Source organism: Gymnoscopelus microlampas (assembly GCF_963454915.1).
Source record: "Gymnoscopelus microlampas genome assembly, chromosome: 10".
In the NCBI taxonomy this organism is placed as follows: domain Eukaryota; kingdom Metazoa; phylum Chordata; class Actinopteri; order Myctophiformes; family Myctophidae; genus Gymnoscopelus; species Gymnoscopelus microlampas.
In genome coordinates this window covers 29,493,172-29,514,590 of record NC_139947.1, presented here as the reverse complement: position 1 = coordinate 29,514,590, position 21,419 = coordinate 29,493,172, and the positions used below count along the sequence as shown (strand labels likewise).

At 41.5% G+C, this 21,419-nt stretch overlaps 1 protein-coding gene across 1 annotated transcript in view; it reads left to right on the top strand.

Annotated features, from left to right (window-relative positions):
* LOC311054175 (piezo-type mechanosensitive ion channel component 2) overlaps positions 1-21,419 on the top strand; it is a gene marked incomplete at its 5' end in the record, with an annotated part of 45,498 nt that overhangs the window by 11,174 nt on the left and 12,905 nt on the right. The window contains 27 exons of the mRNA XM_084070053.1: positions 1,083-1,178; positions 1,831-1,963; positions 2,478-2,632; positions 4,417-4,683; positions 5,109-5,217; positions 5,650-5,771; positions 6,384-6,443; positions 8,958-9,106; positions 9,192-9,356; positions 9,946-9,987; positions 10,556-10,588; positions 10,747-10,847; positions 11,462-11,643; positions 12,139-12,315; positions 12,692-12,856; positions 13,545-13,745; positions 13,877-14,081; positions 14,182-14,283; positions 14,628-14,793; positions 16,388-16,631; positions 17,873-17,969; positions 18,677-18,836; positions 18,916-19,005; positions 19,582-19,664; positions 19,945-20,010; positions 20,276-20,388; positions 20,557-20,677. Coding sequence (XP_083926179.1) covers positions 1,083-1,178; positions 1,831-1,963; positions 2,478-2,632; positions 4,417-4,683; positions 5,109-5,217; positions 5,650-5,771; positions 6,384-6,443; positions 8,958-9,106; positions 9,192-9,356; positions 9,946-9,987; positions 10,556-10,588; positions 10,747-10,847; positions 11,462-11,643; positions 12,139-12,315; positions 12,692-12,856; positions 13,545-13,745; positions 13,877-14,081; positions 14,182-14,283; positions 14,628-14,793; positions 16,388-16,631; positions 17,873-17,969; positions 18,677-18,836; positions 18,916-19,005; positions 19,582-19,664; positions 19,945-20,010; positions 20,276-20,388; positions 20,557-20,677 — 3,604 coding nt within the window. The remainder of the gene's footprint in view (positions 1-1,082; positions 1,179-1,830; positions 1,964-2,477; positions 2,633-4,416; positions 4,684-5,108; positions 5,218-5,649; positions 5,772-6,383; positions 6,444-8,957; positions 9,107-9,191; positions 9,357-9,945; positions 9,988-10,555; positions 10,589-10,746; positions 10,848-11,461; positions 11,644-12,138; positions 12,316-12,691; positions 12,857-13,544; positions 13,746-13,876; positions 14,082-14,181; positions 14,284-14,627; positions 14,794-16,387; positions 16,632-17,872; positions 17,970-18,676; positions 18,837-18,915; positions 19,006-19,581; positions 19,665-19,944; positions 20,011-20,275; positions 20,389-20,556; positions 20,678-21,419) is intronic.

Genomic DNA, 21,419 nt, shown 5'->3' with positions numbered 1-21,419 from the left:
GGCAGCAGCGGCGGAGTGGCAGTTTCCTATGTCTAAACCTAACCCTAACCTCAGTAAAACTATGCCTAACCCTAACCCCTAACCCTAACTTCAGTAAAACTATACCTAAACCTAACCCCTAACCTCAGTAAAACTATACCTAAACCTAACCCTAACCCCTAACCTCAGTAATATTTTATCACAAGGATTAGTACAGTCCTACTGATTCCGCGCTGCCGCTCCTCCGCCGGCAGCCCGCCACTCCGCCGCCTGGCAGCTGCCGCTCCTCCACCGGCAGTTCCGTGGCAGCTTCCGCTGCCGGAAAATGCACTCACTCCTTCTGGAAAACACCAGCAAAAGTCCACATTAGATGAATGGCAAAATATACATTCATCAACATAAGAATCATATGTCCATGCACATCGTACTCAATCTGAGCTGTCTTAAGCCAGTCTTTAGCTACTTTGACCTTTATAGTGCCGACGTTTGCCAACACCAAAACGAATAGCCAAATACAGTGCTGTATTGAAAGCATAGACATGTGCAATTGCCGAACGAGCATGCTGGATTTGAAAATAACATGTATTGGGTTATTTGATCGGGACATCACTTCTAAATTTCACGTTATATATGTGTTTATATGCGTTGAGAGACCAATCTGTTTCTTTTCTCTCTCTTGTCATCTCATGCAAAGTGTCACACACGCATACACAGGCCTGAGGCTTCATTCTTGAGACTATGTTAGCATGGCCTGCTTTTGCTACCTTACAGATATAGCTGTGTACATCTCATCCTACATGCCATTACTTTTCAGTTTCATGTACAATTGAGTATCAACTTGTGTACTATAATGTCAATGACATTACAAAGTCAGTAGGGACAACGTAAAACTGGTAATCATGTCGCTATTATTATTACTATGGCTCCTGGTGGAGATTTGTGCTCTACTTAGTGCACTTTTCTAGTTTAAGGTTGCTTATAGTGCTGCTACTGATACAAAAATGTGTGTATATGCCTGTATGCTTCTCTCATAGAGTTGCTCTGATGATATTCACGTACATGGTACGTGGTACTTTCATGGGTGTTGTGTATTGGTTCTTTAGGATGTTGATGCTGAAGAGGGTGAGAGTCCAGTGGAAAGCCCTGAGATGCCTCCCAGCTTCTCCAAAATCCTCTACGTCTCAGGAGACAGTCAAGAGGTGGACTTACAGTGTATAACCTACTGTAGATCATATATCATTCTAAGTGCTAACCTAAACAAGACATCACCAGTTGGATCCTGGATACAATGACTGAATATTGTATTTATCAAGCCTTAACAATTATGTTTATGTATTTATTTCTCTCTCTTTTTGTCACAGCTGTTGACTAGTACAGATGAAGAAACATATCTACCGAATCAGGTTTGTTTGTGTTAAGAACAATGCCCAAAGCCATACGACTTTTAGAATTAACTGTCCAATGATGGAGTGATGCTCCATGAAGAGCTGAAAATAATTTCTGCAAAAAGCACCTGATGCCCCAATGTGACTGTAAATTGATTACTCTCGCCATATTTTTCTCCTCGATTACAAGCAAATGGTTCTATTTATTCTACCACTCTGCCTTAGCTTGTATCCCTATTAATAGTGGCACTTCCCACTTATCACATTATCTAGGACCTAGATTCTAGAATAACAAGATTATTGTCAGGGAACTACAATTCTCACCTTGTATTATTTACTATTGTTTGCTTGTAATGTTATAATCTAGGAATTGGCGCTTCTATGGCTGCACTCTCAATGAGAGTGCATGCCTGAAGGAAGATAGTCATCCCTGGTCTATATCTCATGATGCGTTCTCTCTCCTCAGCCAATGGTCTTACTGATGGGAAGCTCCTGGCACGATCTCCATGGAAATGAGCTGGGAACACTACTGGGAGGGGCAGGCTACTCAAATTGTGACCCGCCGCCACAGTACGAAGGGATACAATTGCAATTACAAGGTAGACTCACTGAATAAACAGCCTCCAGAACTACATAGACTTGACTGTTTCATAGGCCAGTATTTTCCAAGGCTGGCTGAGTGGGTCCACTGGCAGAGATCCTAACCACTTCACTTTCAACATACACTTCATTAGTGGTGTCCAGGTGGCACAGGGGTAAATTTCCTGCCCGACTAAAAGTTTGAATACTCTGCAGTACATCTAGCAATTGGCCGGGGTTAGCAGTGACAGGGACTACATGCACATAAAATTGGTGGGAATTGGCATTATGAAAAAATGCTCTGTATTTTTTTGTTGTTGATTGATTGAATACTTTATTAGTCAAAGTAGTATGTGGGCACTGTCCCTCAGAGCATCTTAAATATCAATCCCATTGATATTTGCTTAACCCTGTCTTCTTCCCTGAGCCATCCCAAAACTAGAGAAGTGTGTTGGAATTGGGTGGGTCATGGGCTTTACTTGTATTCTCATTTCATATTTTCATCCCTCCTTTTATTCCTCTCCTTCCTACCAGAAGCAAATGGAGACAGCGAGGTGGAGGAGATGAGTGAGGAGGTGCTGGAGAGTGGTGTTTCGGCTTCACCTCCACCTTCTGGACCCAGCGGTATGGCTGTATTTGGACGTCTGGTACAGAAACACAGCTACGTCAGCGCCCTCATTATCATGATGGTAAACCACCCCAGAGGAAAATATTTACACCTTCACTTACAGACTTACAGACTTCGCTCTTAAAATAATCATAAACATTGTATTTGTCCAGCACAATAAATGCACAGGGATTCAGATTTGGTGATGGTGCATATCAACACATGTGGTTGACATTATGGGCCCTATTTAGACGATCTATGGCGCACGGTCTAACTGAGGGTGCAATTATCGTTGCATTAGGCTATCTGGGCGCAAAGCTCTGCACTAGGTGAAAAGGGGTGGTATCACAGCCTCTGGATTAGTCATGAGTGTGTTTTTTTGGCTTAACATAAATTAGACAAATCAGAATTTTTTGGAACTGTTAACTGCTGTCCATTGAGCAGAGACGGATAAAGAAAGTCAGGAGTTAATGGTTTCACAACATTCTTACAGGATGAGAGGTATTTGAAGATATTCTATAATAAATTGTAGGCTACTACTCGAGGTAACTACTAACTAGTAGGCTACTAATGAAATAAATACATCTATTTCTCTTCCTTTCTTTCTGCCCCCTCTCTCTCCTCACCGCTTGTCTCTATTTCCCTTCCTTTTTTTCTGCCCCCTCTCTCCTCACCGCTTGTCTCTTTTCAAGACAACAGACACTTACCCAATGCAATATATTGATAATCTGGCCCAGATCATTAACCTCAATGTGGAATGCCTCAGAATTACCATGTTGAACATGGTAGATGACATTTAACGTGGTAATGCACACTGATTGTCGCAATCAGTGTGCACTGTGCATGCATTGCTGAAGGCTTCTTCAATCTTCATATATATTTTGTAATTCTTATGTTATCTTAGTTTTACTTTTTTTCTTATTACTATTGTCGTTGTTGTAGCACAGTACATTGTGGACTGACAAAATTGCATTTCACTTCTTGCACCTGAAGCTTGAGCTGAAACTTGGGCGTTTGGAAGCTTTTTTAGGCGAGCGCTTTGGCGTTTTCAGTCAAGGAAAAAAGCCTCGGTGGACATGGCCCCTTGGGGCCATGTTTCCTGAGCGCTGCGTATGTTTTGAATTGTTTACTATGGAATTGTTTACAATGGGAGTGCTGCCTTTTTGGAAACCCCAGGAGCCAACGAGGCACTGAGTATTTATTTTGCGCCTGCGCGTTCATGTGTGGCGTTTTTATCTGCTTGCTGAGAGCTGAAATATTTTCAACTCGCCATTTGGAAGCGTTTTTAGGCAGGTTTTCAGCCGGGGAAAAAATGCCTCGTGGACACGGCCTCTTAATCCCAATTTGCGCTGTCTAAATAGTAAAGAAATATGCGGTGTCACTGCAGAACCTGATAAGACTAACTTGGAGCTGGTCTTACCATAAAGCACAAAGTCTGTGCATAAGATAGCAGTGCGTCCTGATTGTGCTAGACCACACCACATTTTAGTACCAACACGGCCATACAGTAGGCACTAATTAGGCACAAGATCCTTTGTTATCTAAACAAAATGATACATTTCAAATCACAAAATTTGTCAGTTATTGTCTGTCAGCTTTTTTTGTTGTCTTTTTGTGCCTTTATTGTTAGTACAGTAGGTTGACAGGAAATGGGGAGAGAGAGATGGGGAGTGACACGCAGTAAAGGTCGTCGGTATCGGGACTCGAACTCGCGACGCGCTGTCAGGCTATATTGAGCCTAGGTGCCCGGACCGCTACGCCAGCCGTCCGGACTGTTAGTTATCATTTAACATGTTTTATAATATTAATATTTATAAAAAAAAATAGAATACTAAGTTATCTATGCTATGTTATCTCCTCCCACAGGTGTGGAGCATCACCTATAACAACTGGTTGACCTTTGCCCTGCTGGTGTGGTCCTGCATCATTTGGATGATGCGAGATCGGCGGCGGTACGCCATGATGTCCGCCCCATTCCTAGCCATGTACGGCACAGTCCTCTTGGTGTTGGGGTTCCTCAGCGGGCTGCGTCTCAGCCGGGCTGAGTTGTACCCTGGGCTGCCTCCTGCTGTGATTGTTGACTTTGACCTTAACAGCTACCATCCAGCTCCCTGCGTTCACCTGGGAGCTAAGGTGAGCAAGGATATGGAAGGATAGGGAAGGATGGAGGAAGGGAGTGAGAGCAAGAAAAAAACACAGTCAAATGAGGTATGGAATGGAATAAGGATTGAGAGAAAGAAATCAACACTGAAGAAGGGTGGGAGGGAGGGGACTGTGGTAGGAGGTAAGATATAGTATATAGATATAGTCGTGAAGTGTTGGTGTTGGTGATATAGGAACTGAAGCTCATTGTCCATTTGTAAGTTTATAAGTCAGCTAAATTCCTCAAATATAATGGAATGGAAACTAAACTCAGTCTCAAAATTCATAATTGAACAATTCTTGTTTTTAGATTAGCCTTAAGTGTAATGTAAATGTGTTGTATCTCTTTTACTGTGCGTGCGTGCGTGCGTGTGTGTGTGTTTGTGCGCGTGTGTGTGTGTGCGTGTGTGCAACAGATCCTCTATACCTTCAGCTTCTGGTTGATGTTCCGACAGCAGCTGAAGGAACGTCAGGAGGAACAGAGCATGGCGGCAGAATCACTGGAGGAAGTCAAAGTCATACCAGGTAATGAGACATTAATCATTGTGTTGTTTCATTGTAATAACATAATTAGCTAATTAATAATAATTGTAAGCTGGGGAAAGCAATTCTGAAGAGGTGGGTTTTGAGAGCGTTTTTGAATGATGGGAGGGTTGGGGCCTCTTTGATGTGGTTAGGGAGCTAACAGCAATTGAAAATACTCTATAACCCAGTGTTCTGGGCTTGGTCTTGGGGATATCCAGGAGGTTGACATGACATCACTGGAACTGAGGGAGTGCGAGGGGCCATGATGATGGAGGGGTTGGAGAGCTAGGGGAGCTTGATTGTAGGCTAGGATTTAGGACTTGTAGGTGGTGAGTTGATTCTTTGTTTGACCAGAAGCCTGTGAAGGTCTTGGAGGACTGGTGTGATGTGGTGTTCTTCTTTTCCTCTCCTTTTCCTCTTCCTCTCCCTCAGAGGAGGAAGCTGAGCCAGCCCCTCTGGTAGCGATGCTGGGGTCAGCGGTCAAAGGAATATTGGTGAAGTACTGGATCCTCTTCTGCTGCTCCATGTTCTTTGTGGTCAGCTTCAATGGAAGTGTAAGTGTTGCTTTTCATCTTAATTTTTATTTGAGGTTAATCACTTTCAACCTGGTGTCCCTATTTTGGCAAAGTCAAAAAATATTAAAAGTCAAAGTAAAAAAAATGCTAATTTCAAACAATTTAAAAACAATTAAAAAAATAACTACAAATATACATGCTCACAACTGTCATGATGTGACACATAACGGGGTCATATCTATGTTCCCCAGGTTCTATGTTCCCCAGGTTCTATGTTCCCCGGGTTCTATGTTCCCCTGTTACCTTAGGTTTAGGGTTACCACTGTACAAATGAAATTACATTTTCAAAGCAATTGCCTAATATCCTATAGAGAAAGCTGCAAGAAATGCAAACAGGTTGTCTGAGGAGCACTAATTCACTCATATAAGAATGCCAAAAAGGTGCTCTTTGGATCCAAGGAGGCAAGGACATACACATTTATTGTACAAACAAGTTAGACTTGTACCTTCTTGTAATAAATACCCAAAATACCAAGATGCACTTCTTTGCTAAAAACGTGATTACATTCAAAAGCAAGTGCATGTACAACTTTTTTTGTCTCGTGTAGAATCTCAGAGTTTAGATAATCTTGGCTAATTTTCCTTCCACAGGTGATGGTCTACAAGATCCTGTACATTGTCCTCTTCCTCTTCTGTGTGGTCTTGTACCAGGTTAGTCCTTTCCACATGGGAGTCCTACAAAAATAAATATGTATGGTAGCCAAGATCTGTATTTGTAGTATGAAATAAGTTACACTTATATAATACATGCTGCTTTGTGTTAGCATATAGGATCCTCTACATATTATCCACTTCTTCCACAAAATACACACCTCTGAACCAAGTAGTACTAGCAATATGAGGTTGTGTGGGTTGATGAGGGATTGACATTGGGTATGCATGGTTATGAGGTATTGATGAGTGTAGCCATCACATACCTCATCACCTCATAACCATACATACCCAATGCCAAGCGCCAATTACTAGATTAATACATTACAAGCAAGCAATAGTAAGTAACGCAAGCTGAAGATTGTAGTTCCCTGACGATATTGATTGTTTGGTATGAGGATCATGAATTGTGCCATTATCTGGTTATACGTTTGTACACTATAGGTCTGATATGAGGGTGATATGAGTGTGCTTCACACTGGCAAGAGTATTTTTTTTTTTTTTTTTTAAATGAAATCTGGTATTCACATTGTAGGGTTCAATAAATAAGGAAGGAAATCACTTATTTTGTTGGAGGCTGTTAGGCAACAACTCTAAGGATGTGTTGTTTCAGGTTTAGAGCGTTTAGAGGTTTAGAGATGTGTTGACTGCACTTAAATTGTCTGCAGGAAATTATCAGCTGACTAAGCAGTTGCCTATAAGCATAAAGATGTTCAAGAGAAGGGTGCAAGCAATAACACACGCACACACGTACACATACACACACATACACACACGCACACACATGCACGCACGCACATGCACACACACACACGCACACGCACACGCACACGCACACACACACACACACACACACACACACACACACACACACACACACACACACACACACACACACACACACACACACACACACACACACACACTGAAGACACACTGAAGACACACCCAAAACACCTTACCTGTAGGGACTCAAACACTCATCGATTCCATTTTGCAGTAACGAGTATTGATTATGACTCATGCACTATATACACAACCATTTGTGCTAACGTTTTCCTGGTTTTCATCCCCATCTTGTCTTTCTGCTGACCTGTCAGAACTCTAGTAGCCATTTACAGACAAGCCTAATGGCCTGCACCTCAGAGAAGAGATGATGTACATCCATCTGTTAGCTTAATATCAGCGGGAATTAGCTTTTTCACATTCTGGAGTGATAGACACAGTGGGAGCTCAGTCTATCCCAAAATGACAGTTTGTGGGTCAACTTTTGGACAACTGTGGACAGCTAATCTCCGGCACCGTTGGCCCGATCAACCTGAAACTGTGCACACACACTCCCTGGATGCCAGAGCAGAACCTCTGCCCAATTCTTTTCACATGGGCCTGTTATAGCGCTACCAGGAGGCAGATTCTTGCTAAACACATTTACTCCTACAGATTTTGTCCAAACATCACACAAATCGGTACACAGTATGTCTATAGTCATTAAACCTGTCCGATTTTTCATATTCCATCCTGATTGGCTAAGGTTTTCCTTTCAAAGTTTGCAGGAGTGGTCCGTTTTTAACAAAATGCCTCAAATCATGAACGCAGCATGCTATTGCCCTGAAACCTTGCACCCACATTGCATCATGGTGGAGCTAAAACAGGCCGATTCGCGTTTTTACCTATAACTGGACCGATCGGTGTGAAACTTTGCATGTACACTCCCTAGAGGCCATGGAAAAACCTCTGCCCTGCGTTTTTCACATCGCCCTTTTATAGCGCCACCAGGAGGCAGATTTTTGCAAAACACATTTACAGATTTTGTCCAAACATCACACAACTCGGTACACATTATCTCTATAGTCATGTGATCAACACAGATCTGTCCGATTATTCATAATCCATCCTGATTGGTTAAGATTGGCATCTAAAGTTTGCAGTAGTGGCTTGTTTTGAACAAAATGCCTCAAATCATGAACACAATGTCCGATTGCCCGATTCCACGCACATTCCCACTCGGCCAAGGAAGAAATGCCACCCTTTTCACATTGTCCTGTTATAGCGCCACCAGGAGGCCGATTTTTGCACACAAAAAATACTCCTAGTACAGATTTTGTATGTGCAAATCAGTATGTGGGTGTGTGTGTGTGTCTGATTAACGTGAAACTTCTGGCCTGTTATAGCGCCACCAGGAGGCCGATCTTTGCGAAACATTTTATTTTGCTATTTTTTATTACTCCATCACACACATTGGTACACATTATCTCAATTGTCATGTCATCAAGATGGGCCTGGTGGAGAGTGAGACCTGTGCTCCGAGAAGCACATTTTCTATTTGCATGTCAGTCCACCCTGGAAGAGGGTCCCTTTAGAACTTTGCAGCACAATCCTGATGACAAAGTCAATGTTTTTTTGTTGAGCATCACTTATTGGGAGAAATGTTGTTGAGTCAATACCGTTGATGTACCTCATGTCTTTCACAATAGCACCAGCCTTATGTCTCTGTATCTGTTCGTATCCCTGCAGGTTCGCTATGACATATGGCGTCGGGTTTTGAAGACGTTCTGGGCGGTAGTGGTAGGATATTCCATGGTGGTACTGATCGCCATCTACTTGTACCAGTTCAGATCTGTTTCTTCACTCTTCAGACAGATCATGGGCATGTCTGAGGATGGGTGAGTGTGTAAGCTAATCAGGTATACTGCTTCAATTTGCATGTTTGCCTGTAGTAAAGTTGACTACTTTTTTCCCCCTATCAAGTCTACGTGATCTGGGCTTGGAGCGATACCAAACTGTGGAGCTGTTCGCTAAGATCCTACTTCCTGCTACATTCCTATTGGCCTGCATCCTTCAGCTGCATTACTTTAATGAAGACTTCCTGACTCTCACTGACCTGGACAACGTACCTATCAGAGAGGGCTCCAGGTGAGAGGGCAGGGTGCTGGGGTGTGTGCGAGTGTGGGTGAGTGTGTGTTTGTGTTTGTGTTTGTGTTTGTTTAGATTGGAATAGACCAACTGTAAAAAAAATAAAAAAGCCAAACAAAGAAAACCTTGTTATCCAACCCTTCATTTAACATTGATGTGTAATATCAGAAAGAATGACAGAACCTAAAAGATCAAATGCACAATCATCATGAAAATGACAAGTGTAATATCAGAAAGAATGACAGAACCTAAAAGATCAAATGCACAATCATCATGAAAATGACAATGAGACAATTTGATATAAGAAATATGATTTCTTACGGTATTTTTCACAGTTTTATTTCATTGGTTATGTAAATGAGACTCATCTATCACTGTTTAACAGACCAAGCACACTACACAATTGTATACTAATTTAAACATAAATACAGTACAAACAGCTGTGTGTCTGCCAAAAACGTTGGATACCACTGTCAGTGTACAGTGAGATTGTACTCCAGTAGAGCATACTGGTATGGTAGTATGCTATAAATACACCTCTCTCTCTCATTTTGTCTCACCCATTCACTCTGCCCGTCTCTCCATCCAGAGATGAAGAGCTGAGGAAGTCAGTGAATGTGATATCTGACACGTAAGAACCTGCATTTATGTCTTTACAGACAACTGCTTATTGACAACCATTACTGACTGAAGCTCTTATGGCTAATGTACACTATACATGTATACTCCCAATGTCCCCCACCTGTATGAATGAATGAACCATTGTAAAGCGCTTTGAGCACTTGGAAAAGCGCTATAAAAATGCAATTCATTATTATTATTATACGTATACGTACAGCCATCAGTTACATTCGGCAAGCGACACTGTGGTACAAAAAAGTATAAGTTGTATTTTAGACACTGCTTTACTGTGGACCTAAACTGTTTTCATAAACATCCTCATTTGGGCAAAATGTGGTAAGCGTGATGTGATGTAATAATGTGTTGTGCACTTAGCTTTTATCTGATTTTGATACGATTACTGTATGTGTTGTTGTAACACATCTGTTCAATTTTAGCTTTTTCGATGCCATTTCTTTCCCAAAAAAGATGTTAAAATCCCAGTCTGATGAGATAGTTGCTTAAAAGCCTAAATAAAATCAATTAAATGGAAGTAGCAGACTGTGTCAAATCTTGACATGTCTCTTTGTGTTCCACAGCATTAAAGAAAACCTTGAAAGGATCCAGAAAAAGTAAGATTTGATCCCTCTATACAGTGAAAATGTTGTATTTTGTATTGTAGGGAATTAATTGTATGCAGATATTATCCAAACTGTCTTTTCCACTCTGGAGAACAGCAACTCTGTCAGCTCCATGCGTAAACAACCAATGTTTCCCTGTTGTCCTCCAGGATGGCAAAGGAGCAGATGAATGGGAAGAGTCAAGAGACTCTGGACAGTGTTGGACTCCAAGACTCCTCAGAGAAGGAGTCTGAGGGGCAGGAGGCAGAAGGTTTCAGACTCCTCCCTTGCCCTCCCACTCACTCCCCTCTTTCCTTTTCTCCATCTCCTCTATCTCCCCCATCACTCCTCATTCCTTGTATCACTTCTTGTCACTTATTTTCAATAGATGCTAATTAAATGATGCAGATGTTTGTTGGGTACTTTTCTCATATTATTATTATGTGTTTTATTATTGCTATTTAGATAGACATTTGCTGTTTACTTGTCCACCAAGCATGTTATTAAGAGAGACATGTTCTTTAGATAGATGCTAGGTTTGATGTTTATCTGGTATCCTAGTTACTTTGTACCATTACATTGTTTTCTTTGCACTCTATTTACATGATTATTTAGCCTGTTTGTTAGTCTTGCATAGCCAGACCTTCAGAGATCTCCTGATCTTAGGCGGAATGTCTGGCTTTGCAGGACTAGTTGCTTGTTGATTACGGTTCATGCCAGTTACTCTGTCTCCGATCTTGCTCTTTGTGAGTCACTCTGGATAAAAGCATCTGCTAAATGCTGTGTTCTGCTAAATTGTAAGTTGTAATCTCTCCCTCCCTTCTCTTCCCTCCCTACTTAACCACCTTTCCCTCACACCTTCTCTCTCCCCCTCCTTCTTCCCAGACAATCCCCTCAGCGGTAGTCAGAAGCAGAACCAGTGGGGTGTGATTGTGGACCGGGCCAGTCTGCTGCTCATCGAGGCCGTGAAAGGCCTACACAGGGTACAGGAGATGGGCTGGAGGTTCCTGGAGCTCCACAGTATTAAGATAGTGTCCACCGGTATCATCTGGGTGTCACTGCAAGAGGTGGGAATGGTTTGGGATTAGGGAGGGCCTGTGTGTGGGTAGGTGAGAGAATACTATAGAAGTAACCGCACACTCGTCAGCTCCGACGCAATAATTGTTTGAGACATACAAATTTAATAAAACATGTTTCAATAGCTAAGCTGCCTTCGTCAGGGTTATTCCAATTGTGGATGGGTGAGAGAGAGAGAGAAAGTGTTGTATTCATTCAAGTGATATAATCTGTTGCCATTCATGACATCACACCGTGCTGTCAAATGACACCTGTGCAAATTTGGTCTGTCTTTGAATAAATAAATCTGCAGATTTTCATTAAACTTGTTGTGAAAGATCAGGACTCAGGAGGCTGCCTGAAGAGATTATTAACTTTTGTGTTGAAAAGGTCAAAGTCACAATCAAGGTCAAAATAACAGTCATAGGACAAGTTAGAACAAGACTTGTTGGTGTGTAATTATTTGGCAATTCAGATGTAATTTTGTCTTGCCTCTGTCTTTCCAGGTTTCCTTGATGAACTTCCTCTTTTTGGTTCTGTGGGCTTTTGCCCTCCCTTTCCCAAGGTTACGACCTCTGGCCTCTAGCATCTCTGCTGTCTGGGCCTGTGTGATGGTGGTGTGTAAGATGTTTTACCAACTCAAATTCATCAACCCTCCGGACTACTCATCAAACTGCACTGCTGTGAGTATGAAGTTAAGCTAAGCTGTGTGTGTGTGTGTGTGTGTGTGTGTGTGTGTGTGTGTGTGTGTGTGTGTGTGTGTGTGTGTGTGTGTGTGTGTGTGTGTGTGTGTGTGTGTGTGTGTGTGTGTGTGTGTGTGTGTGTGTGTGTGTGTGTGTGTGTGCGTGTGTGTGCGTGTGCGTGCGTGTTTGCTCCAAGTTCTAGAAATGCCTAAAAAATATAGAAAACCCGTACATTCTTACAACCAACTAAATCCGGAACTGTAAATAGAAGTGAAAATATGAAATTTAGCTAAATGTAGTCTATTCCTGGGCTAAAAATACTTTTAACATAAATGATGGACTTTTCAAAAACCTTTTCATATTCTTTGTATCTCAGGGCCTGATGTCAACCAATAGCTCAGATGTGGAGCAGGGAGTGGAGCTGGGAGGCAACACGGTGGAGCTGCTCAGGAGGTCTATTCTCTACGTAGATCTGGTTGATCCTGTCTATTGGTGTGGAGCACTACGCAAGTGTGAGGGCAGGATCCTTCCCTGTCTCCGGGTGAGCTGAAACGGTCACTGAGAGAGGAGAATTATGCTGAATTTATTCAAAATAAAATATTTAACCTTTTGATTTGGTACTTTAAGTATGGTTTGCTGCATGTACTTTTGTACTTTTACTCAAGTACAATAATACAGGAATTTTACTTAACATAGTATTTCTATGTTATTGCAACTTTTACTTAAAGGGATATTTCACTTGTTGTTGAAAATACAGGCAGTATATGAATAGGAAAGGTGGATTCAACAGACCACTGGGACTTCATTGCTTGAACGTAGGAATGAGTCGCATAATACTTCAGAAATAAACCTTTGATAGCTTCTCCTCATGAAAGTGTCATTTTAACGTCTACTCCTTTTTAAGCTGCTTAATTCAGTATTTAGATATTTAATATAAATTTGATCAGACATGCCCCCTTCCTATACAAACCCTTGTAACTCCATTTTAACCATGATAGATTAATCAAAACACCTGTCCTTTGTTCTGGTTTCCTTCTAATACGTTTTTTCATTATATTTTTTAAAAAGTAATTGAAAAAACACAGACCTGTCACTAGAACCAAGGACAGGTGTTAATGAATCTAACATGGTTAAAATTTAGTTTGAAATTACAATGGGTTCATATAGGAAGGGGGTGTGTCTGATAAAATGATTAAACACCATGTTAGAATCTATGCTCTGCATTGTAGAACCATCTGATGGTGCTGGGCCTGCTGGTGTTTGAGGCAACCGTCCACCGCCACCAGCTGTACTACCGTCTCCATAACGGCCTGAAGACCCCGCCTTACAGCATCATCTTCCTGGGCATCACCAGGCAACACCTGGACCACGGCATCCTGCCCTGCATCAAATACTTCATCAACTTCTTCTACTACAAATTTGGACTGGAGGTAGTTTAGCTGGGGGTACAGAAATGTAATTGTGTCTGCCATGTTATTCATTTAATTAAATTGTTGTTTTTTTTACAATATTTTATTTTACATGTCAACTTGGAATACATACATACTTCTCCCTTTCTCAGATCAGTTTGATCATAGCGGTGAATGTGATTGGCCAGAGGATGGACTTCTATGCTCTGCTCCATTCTTGTGCCCTATTGGCTGTCCTGTCCCGGCGTCGCAGGAAGGCCATGGGGGAGGTGTGGCCTAAGTACTGTTGTTTCACTGCAGGACTCATGGTGCTACAGTACCTGCTCTGTATTGGCATCCCCCCTGCTCTCTGTGTTGGTAGGGAGGTCATTTAACACAATGTAATATACAGAATACGTCAGTGTCTTCTACGCCAGTGTTTGCAGCAGTACATATTCTAGTGTTTTGTGATTGTCAGACTACCCGTGGAGGACCGCTATTCAACCTTTGACCTCAAATGTCATCAAGTGGCTCTTCCTTCCTGACTTTGCCATGAGGCCCGACCATTCATTCATACTCTGTGAGTTCCTCTCACCTTTCTACTGATTTCTACACTTTTGGCTGCACTAATAACTAATAATATTAGTTCTCCCCAACACATATGCTGGGTTGCACCTAGCCTTGTCCTCTCCTCTTCTGCAACTCTGCACCAGTGTTCATTTTATGGACTAAGACTAAGGCTAAGCTTTTGATATTTAGTCGACTAAGACTAAACTATTTCAGATGACTAAAATAGGACTAAAACTAAATGGTGTGTTATTCAAAAGACTAAGACTAACACTAAATCAGAATTTGCTGTCAAAATTAACACTGCTCTTCACATTAGAGCTGCCTTTTTGACTCCTCTTTTCTTCCTGTCTACAGTCGATCACTTCCTGCTGTTGTGTTCTTCACTGCAGTGGCAGGTATTTGAGGAGGAGAACCGGGCAGCAGTACGTCTGCTGGCAGGAGAGAATGTAGAGATTAGTCGTAGTCTCGACCCGAGCTTCATCAACCACTTCGTAACTGTGGACAACTTCCTGCACTGCAGGTTTACAGAATATACTGTATATATGCATTATATACTAGTTATTTCCTGGGAAAGATGACAGTTGTTGTGCCGGTGAGGTAAGAAACCCTAGGAGGGCTTATAAGAGAACCTCACCGTTTACATTACACACAATTTTAATGTATTAATATTAAAGACAAATAAAACAAAAAAATAAAAATAAAAACAGATCATAAAGTATAGGAAAATAGGACAACAAAAATAAAAAAGTACATACTGAGCAGAAACATTTTGACAAAGCAAAGACTCTTTGCTACTACTCTTGTAATCTCTCAAGAACAGATTCCGACCTGCGGTGGAATCTGTCGGAGCGGTTCGTCCTAACAAGTGCGCATTGGATACAAGTGGGCGTGCCTTCAGATCAGGAAGTGGGCCGCGCTTTACCCAATCAAATGTAGTGGGCGGGATTCACGTGTCCATCCACCATGATCCACCCTCCCCCCTCGAAACTAGCCGAAACTAATTTAACAATAGCGTCCTCGGAGCGGACAAAACCACGGAAAGATATTCACATTTTAAATTACTCTTTCATCATAGAAACAAGTGGGCTTATAACCAAAACCATCCATGTTCTCTGGGAGAAGTGGTGTTAGTGTTCCGTGTAGAAATATTGTTAGTGGGAATGAAAACATGGTCGCACCAACCGGAAGTGATGCGCTATAGGCAGACATGAAACCGGTGTTTCCCTGCGCTCTAGTCTAACATTATACTCCTGCCAGACTCCACAGAATATCAGAAAAGCAGAGGTCGCTGTTTTTCATTTTCTGTGGGGTCTGGCTACGCGAGACTACTACTCTTGTGAAATAAAAATCAAAGAGGTCTGTTCTGTTCTGTTCTGTTCTGTTCTGTTCTGTTCTGTTCTGTTCTCTTCTCTTCTCTTCTCTTCTCTTCTCTTCTCTTCTCTTCTCTTCTCTTCTCTTCTCTTCTCTTCTCTTCTCATCCTGGATTATACCTCCTATATTTTAACCGCAGTACCATGTCAGGACATGAACTGTCTTCTTCTGAAAATCATGACTCATCATGATTTATAGATGTTGGATAAGGTCAGGAAATAGCCGGACTCATTTTAATCTATCAAGTGCTTTATCAGTTTGACCAACTTCCTGTGCAGTAAGTTAGAAGGCAGGTGGCTGGAGAAGCAGGAATCCCTCGTGTGAGTGAGGTTGTAATAACAGCATTAAGGGATTAAGTTACATGACTAATTTATGTTTGTCGTCACTCGTCAACTTATGAAAGCTGTTCTGGCAAGACAAAATCGCTGAATAAGTAATAACAGAGAAATTGCAATTCCGGGAGAGACATAGTCTCTCATCACAATAGAGTGATTTCTCATTCTACATCAAAATTCAAGTCACATGAGGCTATAGCTGCCTTAAATGGAAAAAAAGGCCAACGGTATTTTTTCATAACATCAAAACGTAGACGACAGAAAAATACAAAACAATTCTTGATAACGGCTGAAAAAACAAATATTGTGTTAAGATAAATTAGACATACACCACAGTTCACCAGCGACTCTCTCTCTCTCTCTCTCTCTCTCTCTCTCTCTCTCTCTCTCTCTCTCATATATCCTCAGGACCTACCTGGACACGGTGAAGGTCTTTGTATTCAGCTATTTCTTCTGGCTGGTGCTGTGCCTCATCTTCATCACTGGAACCACAAGGGTAAACGTCTTCTGCCTGGGCTACCTGGTGGCCTGTTTCTACTTCATGCTGTTTGGAAGCACCGTTCTGATGCAGCCGGTCAGATACACACTGAGACTGTGGGACTGGCTCATTGGGTACACCGCCTTTGTCATCGCCACCAAGAACCTGCTCTCTGTGAGTTCAAATACAAAGTAAACATACTGGTTCCTATTAGACTCTTTATTATTTATTAAAGAATCTACACCATGAATTTAAAAATATATATATATATTTAATATCATATTGTTTATGTCCCTCAAACGTTTTTCAAAAGGTTTGAGCCTAAATCAAGCCTCAGATATACTCATTCCAACCAACTTCTCTCTGGCTTATAAAGCACTTTCACCTGCAATACCACATTGTCCTGTTTGGCACGGGGCGCTATTGAGCCAGTTTGTATGCATGGTATCTCCTGGTTCTGTGTGGAACTGAAAAACGGGAGGGATTGTACCCTGACGTGACCATCACGTCAGGGTGCAAATTAGTTTGGCCTGTTTTGAGACCAATTTACAGAAAACCCCAGATTTGCTGTGAAAGCCTGAGTGTTCAAACTGGGGTATTTCTGGGGATAGAAGAGAGGTAGGGGAGACCAAAAACACACAAAAAAGAAGAAAAAGTAAAAATTCATGGTGTAGTCTCTTTAAATGATTACATTTCAACAATAAAAATAGACTATAATTAAAATTGTGCTATGTAACTACCTAAGCATTGCCATTTTAAAGCTACATGTCTTGTGATTAAAATGGGGCAAACCATTCCAAGATAGCATCAAAACTGACGCTACAATCAACGCCGAAGTCCGACATATACAAATAAACAAACATTCACAAAGCTGCAGCGACTTGAGTTCAAAGTTGAATTCTACTCCACTAATATGAAATATTTCCACAAAAATTATGTTCTTACTTCGGGGAAGAGTAAACATGATCCAATCCAGTGATATATAAAGTCCAAACCACGTTTTTCCGTCAAGAAACCAACAGAAACCCCCATAGGGCATAGCAGTGGCGGCCATTTTGTGGTTCCACAAAAAAAAAGGCCAGTGTATATGTAGGCATCTATTTATAGAAAATATTTAGGCGAGAATTAAAAACCTTCTATTCCAGTAAGTTCAAACTTGTATTACTGTATAATATATATGTCAGTTGCACATAGAGTTGATTCTTTTTGCTGGGGAAAAACCTCAAAGTGTTACCTTCAAAATGAGACCTTGCCCATGCATTTATTCCAAATGGTTCAAGAACAACAATCAATTTACTTTGGGTATGCTGTGTATAGCTGTTTTTTGCTAATTATACAGGATTGTTAGGTAGCTATATAATCTCTTCTGTGGTGTTTCATTACTTTTCTTCTGTCTCTCCTGTGCTTTGGTTCAGTTGGGTTCATGTGCCTATCTGGACCGCCTACTGAAGAATGGCTGTTGGCTCATCCAAGCTTTCAGCATGTTCTGTACTATCAAAGGCTATGATGTCCGTAAGTGTTGTAAACAACGTGATGAATTTGCTCCGAGGCCTTCCCAGTAGACATATACTGTAACATCAGCAGGAAAGTAAAGGCTGTATAATATACTTGCATTCATATCAAGGAAGAATATTTTAATACACTCCAAAAAAATATATAGTATATATTATTCCATTGGAATACCTTACTAGTGTGATACACTGTAACCCAATTTGACAAAATATGGAAGCCATTCATTAATTCCATAGACATAGAGCCTGATCTGTTTGCTATTTTGTTGCAGGGACTATCATTAAGTAATTAAGCATAGGACAGCAGATTTTGTACAATGCTGGAGGTGAAAGACCATGACATTTGTTTGAACTGAGCTGTGCGTGTGTGTGTGTGTGCGTGTGTGTGCGTTCGTGCGTGCATGTGTGTGTGTGTGTGTTATGTATTTGTGTGCCTGTGTAAGTATCCATGTGTAAGAAACGTAATTGAAAAAAGAAAAAACACCCAAAAAATGCTGAGATGCAGCTTAAATCCAAAAACTATTTATGTAAAAAGCAACATCTTAGTCAGCTAGATGTTCTGCTGCTAATCATCAGTGTATTAACTAGTGAATTTACCATCAAACAGGAAGTGATGTAACTGTCCCTTGTGCTTACAGTAGGATAAGCACATAGGTGCACATCAACTGGCCTGTTCTGTTCTCTGACCGGTCTGTATTTGTCAACCAGCGGAACCTGACGATGAGTGCGAGCTGCCAGTGAGCGAGGCTGGCATCGTGTGGGATGCCATCTGTTTTGTCGTCCTGCTTGTACAGAGGCGGGTCTTCCTTAGCTACTACTTCCTCTATGTAGTGTCTGACCTCAAGGCTTCAAAGATACTGGCCTCCAGGTTAGTAGAACCGTTAGTAGAAACTAAACTGAATTAGGAACTGAACTGACCTGAACTGGACTAAAACGATCTTTCTAAGGGGTGCTGAGCTGTTTGAGGCCAAGGTGAAGAAGCAGGTAGCAGCCAGACTGGAGCAGGAGAAGAAATCTGTGGATAAATTGAAGATACAGTAAGAAACGTTTTCATGATGAGGACTCCCAAATTGACAGTTATTAGCCCGCGGACCCCCATTTGAAAAGATATGCATGCCAGGGACCCCATAAGAGAAGATAGTTATGGCTCCAGCAGTGATTCACAACCATTTTAATTTCAAGGACCCCCAGTTTGACATGCATTAGGCTACTGACCCCCATTGAATGACATTTCTATCTCTGGTACCCCAATTTATATTGTAAAATCAATGTTAATATGGGTCCATTTGGTTCCATTTGTACACTCTCAGAGTTACAGACCCATAACGGTCCATTTGGTTCCCAACTATCCATCATTTAGCTGGGGACCCCCTGGAACTCCCTCAAGGACCCCTAGGGGTCCCCGGACCCAACTTTGAGAATCAATGCAGAATGACACTCAACGCTATACTGTTACAAAGTACTGTAACTGCTTAGGAATGAAATTGAGAAAGATTACTGGATCACATCAGCGTCTTTATCCGATGTCTTGTCTACACTGTCTCCCTATCAACTCTCCTAATGTCTAAACTAAAAGTGAACTGTTTGTTGACATCTGTAATGTTTTCCTTAAGAATGGACAAGATCAAAGCAAAGCAGAAAGGTCGTCCTGGATCAGAAGACAAAGCATTGGTCCCTGCTGATCAGGAGCCTGAGGGTAAAAGCTAAACAGTTTATTTTTGTAAATCTCTTTCTCTATTTTAAATGTGATGATTAAAATTCTTCATGAATAAATGTAATCGATTACATTTCTAATAAACCTTATACTGTACGGTTAATTCACATAGCCTGTCTGTCATAATTACATACAGTACATATATAAGTGGAGGTTTCCACACTCAAAGTGATTTCTCATGGGTTATGAACTAAAATGAAAGTTACTAAGCTAAATTCAGTGCTAAATGTAAAATAATATTAATATTGGCCATGTTTTACAGATGAGGATGAGAAGTTAAAGAAAGACGCTGGCAAATGGTGGAAACCTTGGGTGTGGCAGCCAGGGGGTGAGTAGCAATACCACAACATAAAGAGCTTCTATTATCAGTCATATTCCACTGACTGTAAATGACAATGAACGAAGATTCTATCATTTTATTGAGATAGTAGTGTGTAAAATCACTGCTTTTAGTTAATGTCTCATTATGTATGAACTCTGGTTGTAAGGGTAGACTAGAGATACAGTAAGAAATACATACAATATTTAAAATAAAGTATATTGTATGTTTTTGACAGTGATCTAATGTTGACACGGCTCTGGTTTCTGTGCAGTGGAGAACAACTGTGGCTACCACCTGTTTGACAGCAACAGTGACGAGGAGGAGGACGAGGCTCCAGAGGAAAAAGAGGAAGTGGCGCCAACAAAGAAGAAAACTGCTTTACAGGTAAGAGCCATGATGACATCATTAGAGACAAGCACAACATAATAATACTAAAATGTATTTTTGTAGCAATTAATTAATTACTTTTGTGTCCCGACTTACTAGAAGAGACATGTTTAATATGAATGTAGTAACCTGTAATATTATCTAACTGTGCCCTCAATACTACAGCTGTTAAATGAAGCCTGGGTCAAGAACTCGAAGATAGCCTTGAGAGACTTCAAGAGAGACAAGGAACAGATCAAAAAAGAAGTGAAGCAGAGAGAAAAGAGAGAGCTACGGAAGCAGCAAGGTTGGAGGGTTGTTGTCAGTTTGTCAAAAGCTAAGTTTTGTCATACTGGTCATTTGTGTTATCCGGTTCTTCAAAATTGCGACCAGTTACTGTGAGATTACAGGATCAATCCCTGTGAAAGCCATTGTTATCCAATCAACACTGTATGTGTAATGTCAGCGTAAATGATTCCCAAGCCAGTTGTTTTGGGGAGCACTCATTGTGGTTCACTCAACGTCCTGCTTGTGTGCAAGGTTTTCCAACAAATGCATGCCTTTCTAAATCACTTGAAAACTAGGCAGGCATGTCGACAACAAGGCCTTGAGCCCTGTCGTCGGACTTGGCAAGCCATGGTGGAGGGAATCAGTTATCACGTGACCCAGAATGAGTAGCCTGGGATCCAGCCTGATTCGCTACGTTCGTCGGACTTTTTTCTCTCTCTCCGCTTATCAGTCTGGAATGCCTCCTATCTCCAAGGGAGGCGGGACATGACAAACGTTTCGAGTCGTGCCGTGGCTTCTGATTGGTCTGTGGTGCGGGGCGGGACAAAAAAAAACAGTGTGATCGTTGTGATTCGTCATTCGTTTGAACAACATCCAATCAGCAACGACGTTGCCTAACGTAACATATGTAGTTCCAGTGTAGTTCTGCAAAACGAGTCAATGGGGTGCATTCCAGACTGAGATGCGAAGAGAGAAAAAAAAGTCCGCCGAACGTAGCGAAGCAGGCTGGATACCAGGCTACAGAATGAGAGCTCCCTCCG